The sequence below is a fragment of the Globicephala melas genome, chromosome 2, assembly GCF_963455315.2.
Source record: "Globicephala melas chromosome 2, mGloMel1.2, whole genome shotgun sequence".
Taxonomy (NCBI): domain Eukaryota; kingdom Metazoa; phylum Chordata; class Mammalia; order Artiodactyla; family Delphinidae; genus Globicephala; species Globicephala melas.
Genome location: NC_083315.2, coordinates 33,801,371 through 33,819,589, shown reverse-complemented (window position 1 = coordinate 33,819,589; position 18,219 = coordinate 33,801,371). Strand labels below are relative to the sequence as shown.

At 43.7% G+C, this 18,219-nt stretch overlaps 1 protein-coding gene and 1 long non-coding RNA gene across 2 annotated transcripts in view; one reads left to right on the top strand and one right to left on the bottom strand.

Annotated features, from left to right (window-relative positions):
- Window positions 1-9,751, top strand: part of TMC3 (transmembrane channel like 3) — a 44,382-nt gene extending 34,631 nt beyond the window's left edge. The window contains exons 18-22 of the mRNA XM_030878699.2: window positions 351-476; window positions 1,100-1,178; window positions 3,316-3,358; window positions 5,027-5,276; window positions 8,932-9,751. Coding sequence (XP_030734559.2) covers window positions 351-476; window positions 1,100-1,178; window positions 3,316-3,358; window positions 5,027-5,276; window positions 8,932-9,751 — 1,318 coding nt within the window. The remainder of the gene's footprint in view (window positions 1-350; window positions 477-1,099; window positions 1,179-3,315; window positions 3,359-5,026; window positions 5,277-8,931) is intronic.
- Window positions 9,752-13,510: 3,759 nt separating this feature from the next.
- Window positions 13,511-18,215, bottom strand: LOC132596740 (uncharacterized). Its single transcript, XR_009562750.1, has 3 exons — window positions 18,026-18,215; window positions 16,679-16,912; window positions 13,511-15,542 (listed from the first exon to the last, which is right to left on the bottom strand). It is a non-coding gene; the product is annotated as an uncharacterized lncRNA (long non-coding RNA).
- Window positions 18,216-18,219: the final 4 nt, after the last annotated feature.

Below are 18,219 nucleotides of genomic sequence, written 5' to 3'. Positions count from 1 at the left end.
TTGTATACATTACACACACACACACACACACACACACACACACACACACACACACACACACACACACACACACACACACACACACACACACACACACACACACACACACACACCATGTAGTTACTGACCCCATCTTCAAACCTACATGTTAATTAAATGGCTACTTCAGATGAAATCGTTTCAGGAATGTTATGTATCTTTCACATTCATCAGATACTTGACTTTAGCTTTGAAACTGACTTTGAGGATTGGACTCTAGCTAGCTAGCCTTTTTTCTTTTTTTTTCATGGCTTGCAGGATCCTTCTGCCAAAAGCAATATAATCTGGAATTATGGTTTTCTTTCTCACAGCGGACAAGAGAAGATTTATGACATCGTGTCAGAAACGATTGAGAAGGATTTTCCCGCGTGGTTTGGCTCTGTGGTTGGGTACATCAGTAGCCCTGTGGTTATCCTGCCAGCTGTGCTGCTTCTTTTGTGAGTACTTTCCTGCCTGCTTTGGGGGGACTTCTGCGTGTTTGGCCAAGAAGAAAGCACTGCTTTCCAATAATTGTATAAATTCAGTGAGTTCATTCAAAAGTCACTTACGGAGCCGGATGATCTGAGCAGGGCTGCTGAATGACACGGGCCAGGGAGGTAGAGCATGATTGATTCGTCAACAGCATTTCGGCGATCGCTGTGGCCATGATCATGGGGTTGAATGTGATTATCATTATCTTATTTTCCAGCAGTTTAATCTCAACATGGAATTTTACAGTGCAGCTAACTTGCGTCTGTTTTAACTTAAAGGGGAAATAACATCAAGTAGTTGATCCAATACTCCTACCACGATACACTGTAACACGCCTCTCCTGTCTTCACTCCTTCCTTACGGCTGTCCTCCCTGCAGAATTCCAGGTCAATGGAGGTCGCTTTGAAAATCAGGAGAGAGAAAAGGAAAGCAGCTCCTTCCCAGCACATGCCAGCCTGAAAACTCACTGATACCTTTTGTCCTCAGGGGGTGGTGGGGCGGTCAGTGGGTAGCCCACATCGGGCCGGGAACACAGAAGCCCGACCAGGGGGATGACGTACGCTCACCGCCCTGTGCTCTTCTGCCCTAGCATGCTCATCTATTATCTTCAGAGCATCGCAAGATCCTTAAAGCTCAGCAACCACCAGCTCAGAACGCAGATCCAAAACGCAAGTATTACGTAACCTTTGCTACCGTGAATGGGCATCAACCATCTGACTGATTTCCCTGGCCAGGGAATACCAGTGAGGTCACATTTGCAAATTACTGGGACTCTTGGCCACGTGCTAGAGTGCAAGGCCACCCCTCCCCGGCCAGGAGCTCCCAGGGCTGTTTCTAAGAATACCCAGGCCCTCAATTGCCAGAATGAGCCTCCTCTCCTAGAGGCCTCGCTCATGCCCTCAGCACTTCAGCTCCCCCTCCTGTGGCCACCAAGCTTGCAATGTACTGGGCTTTACTGCTGGCTGCACTGACGGGGCGGGGAGAAAGGATCCCTCCCTAATCCCATGTCGAGTTGGACATCTGAGCCCAAAGACACTGTTTGGACCCAAAGACCCACCCTTTTCATATCTTTTAAATTCTGGTTGTCATTACGGTAAGTCCCCTTACGTACGAACAAGTTCCGCTCCGAGAGCGCAATCGTAAGTCCAATTTGTTCCTAAGTCCAACAAAGTTCACCTAGGTTCCCAGCTAACACAATCAGCTACATAGTACTGTACTGTAACAGGTTTATAATACTTTTCACACAAATAATATATAGAAAAAACCCACAAAAAATAAAGAAAACATTTTGACTCTTACAGTGCAGTACCTTGAAAAGTACAGTAGTAAAGTACAACAGCTGGCATCCACGGGCTGGCATCGAGTGAACAGGCAAGAAGAGTTACTGACTGGAGGAGGGAGAGGAGGTGGCAGATGGTAGAGCTGAAGGATCGTCAGCAACAGGAGACGGAGGGAGAGTTGCGATGTCACTCACGCCTGACACTGATGGAACGCACTTTCACATCTTTGAAAGTTCATAACTTGAAGGTTCATATGTGGGGGACTTACTATACCTTCTCTCCCATCTGGGGCTCAAACCATAGATCTCAGAACAGTCAGAGGGAAACCAACACTCCCCCATCCTTCCACAGTTTCTCCTCCTCTGCACACCCCAGGTGCTCCCCCAGGGCCAGGACTGGGGCGAGGCAAGCGAGGCACCAGGCTGCCAAACTTAGAGGCACACTCTCAGGGTCACACCGACCCTGCATTCCCACAGCCCCAAGAGTGAGCACCTCCTTAAATTTGACCCCTGGATACCTCACTTGCTTCACCCAGCCCCAGAACCCCACGCAAAAAACTTCCACCTTTCTCCGTTTAAAAAAAAACAACTCTCACAAATATCAACTCGTGTAAAGAAACACCAACTCATTTTATATATAGTCAAATAAGAAATGCATCTAGGAACTTCCCTGGCAGTCCAGTGGTTAAGACTCTGTGCTGCCACTGCAGGGAGCCCAGGTTTGATCCCTGGTCGGGGAACTAAGATCCCACATGCCACATGTCATGACCACAAAAAAAAAAAAAAAAAAAAAAAAAAAAAAAGAAGGAAATGCATGTGGAGTTGCAAAGGGCATTTTTATGGAAACACACATCTCCCATGTGGTTGATCCATATTTTCTCTTTTGTGTCTCAGCCAAACCGTGCTTAGCAGAATCTCAACACGGTCTATCAAAGAGCTGCCCCTAAAAATGAAACTTGCCGGGGATAAAACTTCAGCTCTCAGGTGTCAGCGTTTATTCATTCAAGTAACAGGCTTAGGACCAGAGCACACTGTCCCCAGGTGATGGCAGTAGCTCAGCCATGGCCCAAAGGATTAGCAGTGATACCTACATCATTCCCCAGCCCCACCCCCAAGAATAGTACAGCAAGTCCCCTACACACGAACTTCAAGTTGAGAGCTTTCAAAGATGCGAACATGCCCCTGTATGCCAGCTGTTGTACTGTACTACTGCACTTTTCAAGGTACTGTACTATAAGATTAGAAATGTTTTCTTTACTTTTTGTTTTTTTTTATGTATTATTTGTGTGTGTTTGTTTGTTTTTGTGCATTATTTTATAATAGTATTATAAACCTATTCCAATACAGTACTATATAGCCCATTGTGTTCGTTGGGGACCTAGGCTAACTTTGTTGGACTTACAAACAAATTGGACTCACAAACGCCCTCTCGGAATGGAACCCGTTCATATGTAGGGGACTTAACTGTATTTGTTACTCCTTCCTGTAAATCCAAAACAAACATATGGTTATCATTTATATTTTAGGCAAGATCTGAAGATAAGAAAAAGGTTGCCCAAATGGTAGAAGGTAAGTACAAACAAAAATTCCCGATGTCTCAGTTGGTGAGCATTTTAAAAAAAACAGCAGTTTAAGGTTCATCACAAATAAACATTCCTACTCAACTGTGGTTTTCACAATTAACTAGACACAATAAAAATCTAGGGATATAAATGTTGGTTTATATCTATAATTTTTACATCAGACCCAGACCTGTGAATAACCCCAAAACACATCTGAAATCACAAGGAAGTATTGAAGTAGGAGAGAAAAAGAAGCACAGAAATCTGAAGAAAACCCATAAGAACATCTTGGCCTTATTCACTTTTGTGTACTTCCTCTCAATGGCCCATTTTTTCCTTGCAAGCCCCCCTCCCCAGTTCTCTGCCCCTTAGGTCATGTTCTCTCTGTCCCTGCCTGCAGAGTAATACCAGGTGGGCAGGTCCAGCCATGAAAACAGATTCCCTAGTATGAAATCCAAACCCAACGGGCACACTTCTTCCCATCTTCCCCAGCAGCACCTGGACACACTTGTTCCCATCTGGGCTCATTGAGGGAAAAGGAAAGAGCCTCCCTGTAGAAAGAATGATCATACAAGGAGCACAAGTCTGGTGTGGGCTGAAGGGAGGGGAAAGTGGGCAGGTGCAGCTCAAAGGAAACATGTCTGCCACTTGGAGCCACTAATAAGACCAGTGGGCAACGGCAAAATGGCATACGTAGTCCATACTCTTCCTCAGAAAATAAACAAAAATGAGACCCAAAAAGGCTTTGCGGACCAACTCCTTTGTCTGCTTCAATGCAGAGCTAAGTGGGAGGGATGTGTTTCCTTCCAAGAAAATGCCTGAGTAAGAGTCATGAGGCCTAAGGGTTGTGTTTGCTCCATCCACTTCCTCAGAGAGCCAGCCTACAGATAAAAACTGCTATGGAAAGTGACATGTGTACACTGCTATATTTAAAATAGATAAGCAACAAAGACCTACTGGATAGCACAGGGAACTCTGCTCAGTGTTCTGTAACGACCTAAATGGGAAAAGGATTTGAAAAAGAATAGATACATGTACATGCGTAACTGAATCACTGTGCTGTACACCTGAAACTAACACAGCATTGTTAATCAACTATATTCCAGTATCAAATAAAAAATTTAAAAAAACCGCTATGGAAAGAGACTGCAGCTCATGTTATAAAATTCCACTGTAATTATCAAATATTATTTGCCAATGAAGCATAATTAAGTTTAGTTCAGGTTGCCTTCAAAAACTAGGAACTTTCTCAGGATAACAATATTGTCATCTAATGTCTTTCAAGCCCAAGACCACACTTTTTTTCAGAATGCTCTGTGAACTGTTTCCAAAAAATCATAATTATCATCTAAGCTTCATCGTATCCATTGTATAGATAAAGAACCAGAGCCCCAAGGCTGGTGAATAATCCACTTTGCTCATGGGGGCATCATATGGTGCATGTGTAAAGCCTCGGGGTTCATCTGATTCCTCTTACGCTCCCTTCCAGCTCCAACTCTCAGTGAAGAAATGATTTGAATTACGAAATGTTTGTCACCCATGGGGTCAGGAGTATCTGCAAGTGCACACAACTGTTTGTGGACCCACCTGTTGGAAGTCAGGACACTTGCAGCGAAACCAACCTGAGCGTGTCCCCCCTCAACTTGTCTTCCCCTCACCCTCTCTCTTCCTGCAGCCCGCATCCAAACCCAAGACGACAGCACCAAGAGGTTTCCAAAGGACAGCGATTTCGGCAGCCAGCTGTCCTCGGCTCACTCGGCGACACCTCAAAACAATGGCAATGTGGTCAATTTCGACTCATCGAGCAGCATGAGTAGCAGAGTGGAGACCATCACCCAGCCCATGCCCCCGAGTCCCCAGCCAGGACCCCGCAATCCCAGCTTGCCTCTTCCTGGCATCTCCAGATCCGGGCACAACTCTACCAGGTGAGTTAACTGCAGCTCGGCAGGAAATCTGCCTCCTGGGTAATACTTACCAGTGATGGTCCAGAGCCATAAAGAGCAGGATAAAAAGCCATTAGGGAAGCTGAAATGTTAGGGACAGCAACGGATAAGGAAGGATTAGGTGATGAGGAGAAGCAGGAGACCAGAGCATTATTTTCCCATCGAGAAGAACACAGGTCTCTCAGAGCAGAGGAGACTGTCCCCGTCATCCAGACCTGATGGAGCGTTTTAGAAGGATAAAAATTCGTTCTTATTTTTGTTGTGTTTATTTCCAAATAGAAAATAAAGTTATAGTTCAGTTTTTGTGCATCAAACAAAACAAAACAAAACAAAAAAACCATGAGGGCTTCAAAGGCCCTAACAGGTTCAGGAAGTGAGAGCCATTAAATTCCATTTCTTCCCGAAGGCCACAAGGCCATTTCTGCCTGTTGACATCTGCTGTTGAGAAGAAATCAGGGGACAAAGTTTGTCAAACAGGACAAATTCTTCCTCCTCGGCCTTCTGCCATATAACCTATAAGCAAACCTTCCTGCCAACCTAGGGTATTTATTTCTATCGCCTAAGAAAAGAAAATGCCTTAAAAAATTTTTTTTTTCCATTGGGGACCTGGTTTAATGAATAGAGGGATTAATTGTAATTAGAATATTATTGTTTGCTTGTCAATGGCAACAACACTCTAACTCAAAAAAGTCCAAATTAGCATAATCCAAACACGTTTGTATTGTAAAGAATTCTCTAGTATTAAATCAACAAACTTTCATTGAGAATCAACTCTATTGCACTCTCTGGGATGGATACTACAGATTAATCAGAAACATCTCTGCCTCCAAGAGTTGAAAGTATAGTGAGAGAAGGATGTAGTTAAATATTAGATAATGTGAGCAATGCTATGCTTCTGTGATAAACAGTATGTTTTCAGAGGACAAGGGGGATTGAGATAAAGTCTACATGGAGAATGCATCAATATTTCTTAGGAGAAATTATATTGGACTTGGACCTTAAAAACTAAGTAAGAGCTCACCGAATGGAGAAGAATCAAGAATGTACCATAGGGCTTCCCTGGTGACGCAGTGGTTGAGAGTCCGCCTGCCGATGCAGGGGACACGGGTTCGTGCCCCGGTCCGGGAAGATCCCACGTGCCGCGGAGCGGCTGGGTCCGTGAGCCATGGCCGCTGAGCCTGTGCGTCCAGAGCCTCTGCTCCGCAACGGGAGAGGCCACAACAGTGAGAGGCCCGCGTACCGCAAAAAAAAAAAAAAAAAAAAAAAAAAAGAATGTACCATAGTGTTGAGTAATAAACTGGTATCAACGAAAAGCCGTTTTTTAAAATTAAGACTTAAAAAAAACAATTCCTGTATTTCTGGGATAAACGACACTTGGTCACAGTGTACCATTCTTTTTATTTATTAAGAAAGAAACTAGAATATGTTCCAGAGCGTTCTTGGTTGGTAATAGACAGTATTGTCTAAGCCATATACCAGTTTTTTTTAAAAAAGTTTGCAGTTCTTGGTCAATTAAATCCCTCTATTAAAAGGAGACAATGACATGTGTCATAAAAAAAAACAAAAAAAGTGGTTACTCTGTGAGATGATGAGTGTGTGAATTAGCTTGACTGTGGTAATCATTTCACAATGGATACATATATTAAATCAAGTTGTACACATTAAACATATGCAGTTTTAATCTGTCAGTTATACTTCAATAAAGATGGGGAGGAAAAGGTCAATTACTATTCCACTGTCTAGATATGCTATGACTTATTTAACCAATCTCCATTTAATATTTTTTTGGGGGATATAGAAAGAATGTTATAAAGAAAACACAAAAAATTTAAAAATTAAAAACCAAAAAGAAAAAATAAGAATGTACCATAGTGGAGAATAAGCATGAACAAAGGTATGACGTTATGAAGAAGTGAGGCATCTTCGGGAAATGACTGCAGAAAAGGGAGCCTGGAGGGAAGCCAGAGATGATGCTGGAAAGAAGTGTAATACAGACCACTAAGGCCTTTGAGTCTCTCTGGAGTTGGGACTTTATCTCTTCTTTTTTTTTTTTATTGAAGTATAGTTGATTTACACAGCAGTGTTAGTTTCAAGTGTACAGCACAGTGATTCAGTTATATAAACATGTATATACATATATATTCTTTTGCATATTCTTTTCCATTATAGGTTATTACGAGATACTGAATATATCAATAGTTCCCTGTACTATACAGTAGGACGTTGTTGTTTAAATTTTTTTTTATCTTTTATTTTTTCACTCCAGACTGGCTATATTATCGGCAAGATCTTTTATATTTTAGTTCCAGGCTGGCCAAGTTATGGGCAAGATCACTTCTGCATTTGTATGGGTCAATTATTTCAGTTGTACCTACACATAAGAAAGCAGTAGAGCCCTGCGTTCTTTTCAGGGAGGTAGGACATCTAGAAGGATGCACTGACCCTAACTTACATGGAGAATTATATCTGATCTGAATGTAACACAGTGAAAGCAATACAGGTAATATATAGGAGAGTTGTTTGGCAGGGATAAGGGGTGAGGTTGTTTTGTTTGTAAAAGCAATGACTAAGTGAACAAAGAATTCAAAATCTTGCTATATTAGGCGTTGTCTTCATGTATCTATTGGGCTTTGGTACGGAGGAGAGATTCCAATAGTCCTGGATAGGTGTCGACTGAAAAAAAAATGCACAACCTAAAATTTGAGAATTATGTTTTATTTGGTGGACTTACTGAGGACTATGACCTGGGACACAGCCTCTCAGATGGTTCTGAAGGACCGTTCCAAAGAAGGAGCTAGGAGATACAGCAGTTTTTGCTGAAAAAAAACCCCACGTGGTTGAACATCAAAGCCTTACTGCTAATCACAAAAAGACAGACATTTCAAGTTAATGGTTTTAGTGCTTTTCTATCTTCTAGGGAAATATGCAAGAGGCTGAGCTCATTGAAGTTATTTCTTTGATACACATCTTAACTATCTAGGGCCAGTATCTTGTTTTTCTCCATCCTGAATTCCCCGTAGGGGGCACCGTCACGGCAGCCGCAGTGACCGATGGCTTTACATCCTTTGTTCTCTGAAATGACAGGTGACATTCTTTGTCTACATAGGCTATGGGGAGGAAGTGTCCAAGAACCCGGACGGCTGCATGGCAGAGATAGTGAGGGGCAGTGTTCCCAGCGTGTGCTCCACAGTTCTTAGGCCCACTATATGCTCCTGGACAAAAGGAGGTCTCCATGATGAAATACACCAGCACAACGCTTGGTTCACGGTGCACATCATTACGTTAAGGGTTCTGAAAATTCCAGCAGTAAAGAAATCTAGTTAACCCAGTTCCCCGAAGCCTCCTGTGCATGCAACCCACTGGACACCCATTAGGAAATTTTTTTTCTTTTGTCCTCGCTGCACGGCATGGGGGATCTTAGTTCCCCTAGCAGGGATCATACCCGTGCCCCCTGCAGTGGAAGCACAGAGTCCTAACCACTGGACCAGTGGGAAATTGCCCACTGGACACCCAGTAACATTTCAGAACAAGTTTCAGTGGAAATGCAGAGAACTGCTGTTCTAGCTCGCAGTGCTGGGACAGCATAGGGGTCTGTGAGCAGCAACGCTGCAGGTGTTTAACCACCTCTGTCTTTCAGGTACCCACGTGGTCTGTGTGCAAGCACAAGTGATCTTTACAGGAAGACACCCTGCACACCTGGAATGTTTACAAAGCGCATCGAAGACGTTCACTCAGAGCCTCTTTTCCGAAAAGACCTTCAGCAAATCGACCATGGATCAAGGGTCTCAGCTTTGGTGCCACGGGGTCATAGGTCCCGTGCCCCCAGATACTATATGGTTAATGAACGTGACCCTCACCAAGAAAACCATTCAACTTTCTGGCCAGAAAGACGTTTCAAGGTAGACATCTTTGGGGACGCTGTGGAGATGTACCCCAGGAACATGCAACAGTGTATTCCCTGGGCCTCTCCACAGCTCAGTGAAGAAGAGGAGGAGATGCAGAGGAGAAAAATGAGCAGACGGGCTTTCTACCCACGCTCCCTGACCGACCTCCACGGGGCTCCTCATTTTTATGTTGGCAAAAGTTTAGAAAGTCAGGCCCTGACTCCTGAGCTCCAGAGACGGACACATTACAAATCTTGGAATGATGGCATTGAGGATCAGCTTGACCGGCCGATGTATGTGCATAAAAAGCCACGCTACCGGAATTTCCAACCCCCCCAGCACCCTCTGAAGCCCAGAGTCAAGGCCAAGTTCGAGCCATCCGTCACAGAATCTGATTCCATGTCGGCAGCATCCAGCAGTGACCAGCAGAACAGCAGCACCGACCAGTGTCTCCAGGTCACCCGCAGCCAGCCCAAGTTTCCGAGGTCTGCGGGCCAGTTTGGCAGGAGGAAGGCCATGTCTAGGCAGGAGCTGACCACAGATCTGAATGACCTGATTTGTTCAAATGTCTAGGGCCTTCTCCTGGCGTCCCATTCATAGAGATCAGAGGCCTATTGGAATGCCGTGTAGCGTGACAAGTGTATGGTCCCTCCCCTTCTGGGAAGAGAGACAAACACACCCAGTAGGTGAGATCAGTGGGGCATATCCAGGCGTGTGGCCTGCCGGCTGCGGCCCTGAGACCCACAGGGCTATGGCCCCCTAATCTACAACAACCATATACAAGTGTGCGGGTCTGTTTCCAGGGGGTCTCTTTGGGTCCAGCCACTTTAGGCCATCATTTCAAAAAACCTCAGTCCTTGACCTCCATTCAGGGTGACCCCAAATCACAGGCAAGCCAGACAGCTGATCCAATTACAGAAGACTCACCCCACGTGTCTGCCCTTGTCCTGAATCTTAGGAGTGGCCTGTTCGTATTGCAATGTTCTCTTTCAGCGTACAAAACTCAGTCCTCCCTGATAAACACCCCAAGATGAGGTGGCTGCCCTTAAAGATTTCACAGCGCTTAATTACTTAATTATTTCATATCAATAATCAGTTTAGTAATGACCAGAGTTACTAAAATTTACTGAGCGCTTACCATACTGTTTACCCAACTACCTATCTGTATTCATTAGTCAGGATACCTGGGTTGGAGGTAACAAAATCCCCAGGGTTTACTGGTTCCTTTAACTGGGAGGGTTGAGCATCAAACTGGCTTCAGGCTCGGTTGGACCCGGGTGTCAAACATCTTCAGGATTCTCTCTTTCACCTTTCAACTCTATGTCTGTTTGTTGACCTTGTTTTTCCTACTGCTGACCGGCTTCCTCCACGTGGTAGGTGGAGAAGGAATGCACAGCCACAGAAAATTCCAGGTTGATGGCATCCAGCCGGTGAGCCCCAGGGAAGGAACAGAGCTGTCCCTCCCCACTTGCCGTTATCTTCACCTTTATGGTCAATGCCTCTTTCACTGGCATATGCGGGGGTTTGGCAGCCATGAGCGTTCCGTGGTTAACCGGACGTGTACCCCTATTCCTATTTCCATGGTAACTTTTCGCTTTAAATTGTGTCTTTTAAGTTTTCCGTCTCCTCCAACAGACGGTGAGTGCCTTTGGGAGAGGAATGGTGTTTATTCATTTCTGCAGCCCCGGTACCTGACAGATAACAGATATTGTACTTGCTTTCTCCTGCTGCATAACAAACTTAGTGGCTTACAACAACACTCATTTATCATCTCAGTTTCCATGGCTTAGCTGGGTGCTCTGCTCAGCGTCTCAATCGAGGTGTTGGCCAGAGCTGACATCTCATCTGAGGCTAGGGTGTCACCTTCCAAGCTCATGTGCCTATTGGCAGAATTCATTTCCTTGAGGTTGTAAGACTGAGGCCCTCTGCTCCCAGAGGCTCCCCACATTTCCCTCCCACATGGCCCTCTCCATAACATGTCTCCTTGCATCTTCAAGGCCAGCAAGAGAGGGGTTCCTGAGCTTTGAATCTCTTTCTCCCGGCAAGATGTGGACTCTGTTTTAAAGGACTCACCTGATTAGGTCAGGCCCACCCAGAATAATCTCCTTTTGATTAATTCAGAGTTAATTGGTCAGAGACCTTAATTACATCTTCTAAATAACTTCACCTTTACCATATAACAGAACCTAATCATGGGAGTGAAATCTTATCAGATTCACAAGTTCAAACACACTCCACAGGAGATTTTATAGGAAATGTACACCAAGAGCAGGAATCCTGGGGGCCATCTCAGAATGCTGCCTATCCTAGGTACTTAATAAACATTAGTTGCATGTGAACGGATGGATGAATAAATAAATGGAGCGTCCTAATGAGTGAATCACGAATGACATGGTAACGGGATTATCTTCCAAGATCTACTGCTAATTCTAACCCCAAAGAAAAATCCAGTATATGTAATGCCATTTAAAAGTAGACGCAGATGAACACTCCTCCCCAAATTCATAAAAAAGTGTGCAGTATTTTCCAGTTGCTTGACAGTGCTTAATTACTTCATGTCATGACCTCCTGACCATGACAGATCCAGGAGATTGTGCCTTGTTCAAGATGAAATGGTCTACATGCCACGGGAACGTCCTTTTGTAATACAGGTGCCCACAGGAGTTCCACGATGAGGGTATGCTCTTCTACATGCTTAGTCTGGGGCTGTTAGCCAAGAGCTCCCTGGGACATTGAAACATATTTTGGAAAAGCCTGGCCCTGCCTCCAGGCACCCGCAGCAGTACTTGTGTCTGTGTGAGAGCAGAGAGGATTCCATTAGGATTAGGGGACCAGCAGGCGCCGCAGCATTCCTAAGAAAACACGCGCTTTGCCAATACTTCTCCAGAGCTGCAGATACGTTCATCACCTTTCAGTGAGCAACATAGCTCACATGTACTCCAGCACTTAATATTCGGCTACGTCTTTTTGTTGGTCAGAATTTTCTTTTATTGAAGTGTTACAGAAAAGTATACAGATTATAACAGTATGGGATTGTTCTGTTCCTGAAAATTTTCTGTAGGGTTGAAAATATATTTATTTTATTATTTTTAAAAAATTTTTATTGGAGTATAGTTACTTGACAATGTTGTGTTAGTTTCTGCTGCACAACAAAGTGATGGGCTATGTCTTTAATTTAGAGAAATTTAAAAGATGCAGAAGAGCACAGAGACTAGAGTGACAAGGACCCATCCTCCCCCTGTGTCAACAGATGTTGAAATTTTATTTCCATCTAGTCATTTTGTTATTATTATTAAAGAAAACAGGACAGATGTCATCAGAAGCTACTCTAATCCCCACACTTAGTTTCATTCCCCTCAGGCTGCCAAGGCACGTGACACACAACACGGCGTGTGTCCGTTCAGCCAACTGTTTACAGCTATTCATGTTGTGTGTGTGCCTGTGTGTAAACATGTACGTATACACATCCATAAACAATATGTAAGTATGTCTTACTTAAGTAAATGCTATTATACTGCACATATTGTACATATTTATGTTTCGGAGGTCTGTTGAAGACATATGCAGATCAAGCTCACTTGAGCTTGTAGTATTTCACCATTTGAATAAACTACATGATATTTATCCATTTCTTACTGATGGACGTCGAAGTCATTTCCACTTCTTTGCAGCTAAAAGCAATGTTGCACTAAACATCTTTTATACAGCTCTGTGGCCCATGTGCTCATGTTGACTTAGAAGTGGATACTGGTACTTTTTTTTCTTCATTTTAAAAGTTTTATTGAAATATAGTTGATTTACAATGTTGTGTTAGTTTCAGGTGTACAGCTATGTGATTCAGTTATACACACATACGCATACGTATATATTCCTTTTTAGATTCTTTTCCATTATAGGTTATTACAAGCTATTGAGTATAGTTCCCTGTGCTATACAGTAGGTCCTTTTTGATTATCTATTTTATATGTAGTAGTGTGTATATTTTAATCCCAAACTCTTAATTTATCCCTCTACCCACTTCCCTTTATGGTAACCATAAGTTTCTTTTCTACGTCTGTGAGTCTATTTCCGTTTTGTAAATAAGTTCGTTTGTACGATTTTTTTAGATTCCACATACAAGTGATATCATATGATGTTTTCCTTTCTCTGTCTGCCTCTGTCTACAAGTGAACTTATCTACAAGACAGAAATAGAGTTACAAATGTAGAAAATAAACTTATGGTTACCGGGGGTAAGGGGGGAGGGATAAATTAGGAATTTGGGATTAACAGATACACACTACTATACATAAAATAGATAAACAACAAGGACCTACTGTATAGCACAGGGAACTCTACTCAATAGCTTGTAATAACCTATAATGGAAAATATTCCGAATCACTGTGCTGTATACCTGAAACTAACACAACATTGTAAATTAACTATACTACAATCAAAAATACCCCAAAACTTCTCAGAAAAAAGCAGTCTGGTAAATATCTTAGCAACTTGAGGATGATTCTGTCACTCCTGTTTCTGAATTCGTGAATGCAGGAAACTCAGAAAAAAGTTTTCTACACACTTCTAGAAGACTAACTCCCTAGTCTGAGGTAGTAGTCCTGTTTTCCTGCCACTCTGTATGTGTGTGCTTTTGTGTTTTCCTCCTTTTTAGAGTTCGTAGGTTATTGGGTATGTGTTTTAATCTTTACCCATTTCACGGTAACCACTGCATATCCTTCTAGGAAGTAGGAATCGGTAAAGCATGAGTATAAATGTGACCTTCAGAAATAGAAACTGGGCGTGGTGTTTACCACAGTTCTGCCACTTACTAGCTGTGTGGCCTTGGACACCCCACGTGATCCTCAGTTTCTTAACCTGTAAAGTGGGAATAGATGTTTCTACTTGTGAGGGTTAAATGACACAATACAGGTAAAGTGCTTCAGACAGTGGCTTACCGGTGAATACATAAATATATGTGTGCTCACAGACTCGATTCACCTAGCAGCTGCCTGAGCTAACTAAGTAAACACACATACAGTTCTTCATCAGTGACTAGGTAGAAAGCAAGTACTCCATTCAGGAGATTTTAGGATTGGAGCACTTGGACACTTGGGCCCATCCCCTTGATGGTCTGGCGGTGGTTTGGGTTAGAAGTCTCTGGGCCCCCTGCCACATACACACCTATTTAAAGTTCATCTAGGACTTCAGTGAGGTCTGCTTTGGACAACTGGCTGACTTGGAGGCCCGAGGACCTCATGGGTAGGATCTGATCAATGGAATCTACAGACGTCAGTTATTCCTTCTACTCTGTCAGCTCTGAACTGCAGCCTCAAGGAGATTGCTAAATAAAGAACCCAACGCAGGCTGGGCTGAGCAGCTCTGTGGGCAGCTCACACCCTCCCCGGCTCTAGCCATATGCTCACCCTGCCCTGTCCTGGCCTCCAGAGGCAAAACAGACCAGAGGCCTGCCTACAGCTGTCCCAACGTCACCCGTCTCCTGCTGCCAGTGTGTACAGGCCTCAGGGTTAAACAGTTTGCTTCTCCAAATATTTCATGTATACCCAGGACTGGCATTTTCTGGCAGCAAAGATTAAAGTCTCTTATAATGCTAGAAAAATTTTAAAACCCATGCTCCATTTTGTAAGTATAAAAATCTCTTAAGCATTCGATGTCTAACAAAAGTCGCTTTCTACAGCAAGACTTACTTTCCCGCAGCTTTGTTTTCATAGTGTTTTATCCCCAAACAAAATTCTAATAGGCTCCAGACTGAGAGGGTCCAGAGCTGCAGCTTTCTAGAAATATTCTACATTGAATTTTTATTTTTTTTTTTTTTGCGGTACGCGGGCCTCTCCCTGTTGTGGCCTCTCCCGTTGCGGAGCACAGGCTCTGGATGCGCAGGCTCAGCGGCCATGGGTCACGGGCCCAGCCGCTCCACGGCATGTGGGATCTTCCCGGACTGGGGCACGAACCCGTGTCCCCTGCATCGGCAGGTAGACTCTCAACCATTGCGCCACCAGGGAAGCCCTACATTGAATTTTTTAATGGCGCTTTTTATTTTAATTTTTTAAATTATTTTTTAAATTAATTAATTTATTTATATTTTTAATTTTTGGCCACGTTGGGTCTTCGTTGCTGCATGTGGACTATCTCTAGTTGCAGCAAGTGGGGGCCACTCTTCTTTGAGGTGCGCAGGCTTCTTATTGTGGTGGCTTCTCTTGTTGCAGAGCACCGGCCCTAGGCGCGTGGGCTTCAGTAGTTGTGGCACATGGGCTCAGCAGTTGTGGCTCGCGGGCTCTAGAGCGCAGGCTCAGTAGTTGCGGCGCACGGGCTTTGTTGCTGCGTGGCATGTGGGATCTTCCTGGACCAGGGCTCGAACCCGTGTCCCCTGCATTGGCAGACAGATTCTTAACCACCGTGCCACCAGGGAAGTCCCAATAACGCTTTTTAAATTTAAGCAAACCTACATGCTAGTAATTAATATATTAAGCAGTATATGATGATATAAAATGAAAAAGAAGTGTCCTGTGGCATTACCCCCTCCTGTTAATAGTTTATTCTATACCTTTCTAGAAGTAAATATTCCAAACCTATAGTACATGTATAAACATACATATGTATGTATAAACATACATAACATATATGTAAACATAAAAATATCACATATAAGCACATCTCTAGTTATTTCTCTTTCTCACTCAAGATATATATACATGATATATGATATATATCATACTATGATACTATATATAAATATATACTTATTGTATGCCAAGCACCATTCTCATTGCTATTCATTTATTAAATCCTTTAACCCACATGTCAACCCTATGAGTTAGTACTACTAATGTTCTCATTTTCCAAATGAGGATGCAAAGGTCTGGAATGGTCAGTTATTCACCAAGGTCACAGCTAGTAAATGGTGACACTGGGATTTGAACCAGGGCACTCGGACTTGAGCCCTGACTCTTATTCTTATCTACAGTACTGCTGTCCTTCAATTTACATTTTTTAATATATATAGTGGATATTTTCCCTGTTAGTACACATATAAACATTTTATTTGGTGCGGGTAAGAATTTAAACAATTTTAAGTTATTTTAAAGTTAAGCTTGGAAATATCATTTGTTTCCTTCATAGAGAGTGAATTGCTCTTGATTAAAATAGTCCACTCATATCCGCTCATACTTCTAGTTCCCTAGGCTCTGTTGAGTACTTCCTGTCTGTTCCAGCCCCACCTTTTTTCATCTGGGCCACACTATATTAATGGCTACATAATAATCTAATAAATGGATATCCTGTAACTTTGTTTAATCTATTGACAAACACTAGGTTGTTTCCAGTTGCAAGATCGATCTTATACATCTGTGTGCAGGAGTTGCTGGGTCAAAAAAAAAGTAAATTAAAATTTTAATACATGTTATTTTGCTCCCAGAAGGTTACATAAATTTACACTTTCACCCACAGAGCGTAAAAACAACTGTATAAAGTTGTATAAAAACAACTGTTTCTCCATATACTCACCAACACGGAATTAACCGCTGTCAGATTTGTCAGCCTCTTGTTTGTCCTCTGTTTGTCCTCTGAGGGACAAATCTCTTCAGATCTGTCCCTCAGATAGGTGTAAAAAGTGTCCCCTTGTTTTAAGTTTTAATTCCTTAACTATGGGGGTGGTTCTGCATCTTCTCATATCCATGTTAGCCATGCTAATTTATTTTTCTGCAACGTGTCTGTTCATATCTGATGCGTTCTTTTGGTCTGTTGGGTTATTTGAAAATGACTTAGTGATTTGTAAGAGCACTTGGTACATTAAGAAAACTTCCTTCTAGTTAAAATACGCTCTAATTTTTCCCTCAGACTATGATCTGACTTTTTATGAGATTTTGATGTGCTTAATTTTTTAACCATGGTTAACTTATTGGTCCTTTTTTTTTTTTTTAATGGCTCCAAGGTACATTCACATGCATTTCTTCACTTGCCTATCACAGTGGCATGGGGAGACATTCATTATGGTCCCATTTCACCTACAAGCAAACAGGCTAAGTGACTTGCTCAAAAGCACACGGCAAAGTGTGGGTGAAACCAGGTCTAGAACTTGGACTCCCTAATTCCCCATCCGGCTTCTTAACACCTGGCAGCCCATCACATCTTCCAAAAGGGGGTTTCAAGTAGTCATTTTCTTTACACCATTTTTTTTCAAACCTTTAAATGAAATAATAAGCACACACAACAGAAAATACAAACTGATCTCAGTGTTGACCTTTTCAAATATTTAGTTGGTTATAGCGCTGAAGAGGAGGATAGGATAGGAGGCTGGAGGGGTGTGACCCCCCCACTCACCCTCCAAGGTAGATGCCACCCAGAGGCACAGAACCCTGCGACCTCTTATCTGGAGCCCAACTCTCTCCCAGATGCCAGCGTATCCCACTGTCTCCCGGACATCACATAGAGGTCTTTCAGGCACCTCCAACTGAACGTGCCCAGAACTGAACGCACCATGTTCCCCCTCCAGCCTGTCTTGTCCCCAGCTCAGCTAAGCCACCCGTGGCTCAAGCCATAAGGTGGGAGTCACGATGCTTCCTGCTCCTCCGGCCTCCACCATCTGTCACAGAGATCTCTACGTTCTACCTTCTAAGCACTTTACGAGGGGTCCTCTTCTCTCCACCCCCACCACCCAGCCCCTGCTCCAGGCCACCCCCATCTCTCTCACTATCGCTGCAGCTTCCTAACGGGCCTCCCAGTCTCTACGCTCATTCCCTCTTGCACCCCTGCAACAGCCGCCCTAGAAAGGTATTTCGGATGGAAATTTCTCCATCTTCCCGCCTGGCTGAAAGCCTCTGTGCATTCAACACAGAAGTCCACGCTCCTTACACAAGTCTACGACGCTGCGCACCACCTGGCCCGGCCCACTTGGCTCTCCACCACTGGCCTTCTCAAGTTCCGGAGTCCCAGAGCCCCTCCCTGAGCTGGGACGGGCGAAAAGCAGGTTCTGCAGGACCGTGCGGGGCGCGCCTCGGACCCGTCGGGGCGGAGGGCGTCCTGCAGTGACTGGCCGGTGATCTCCG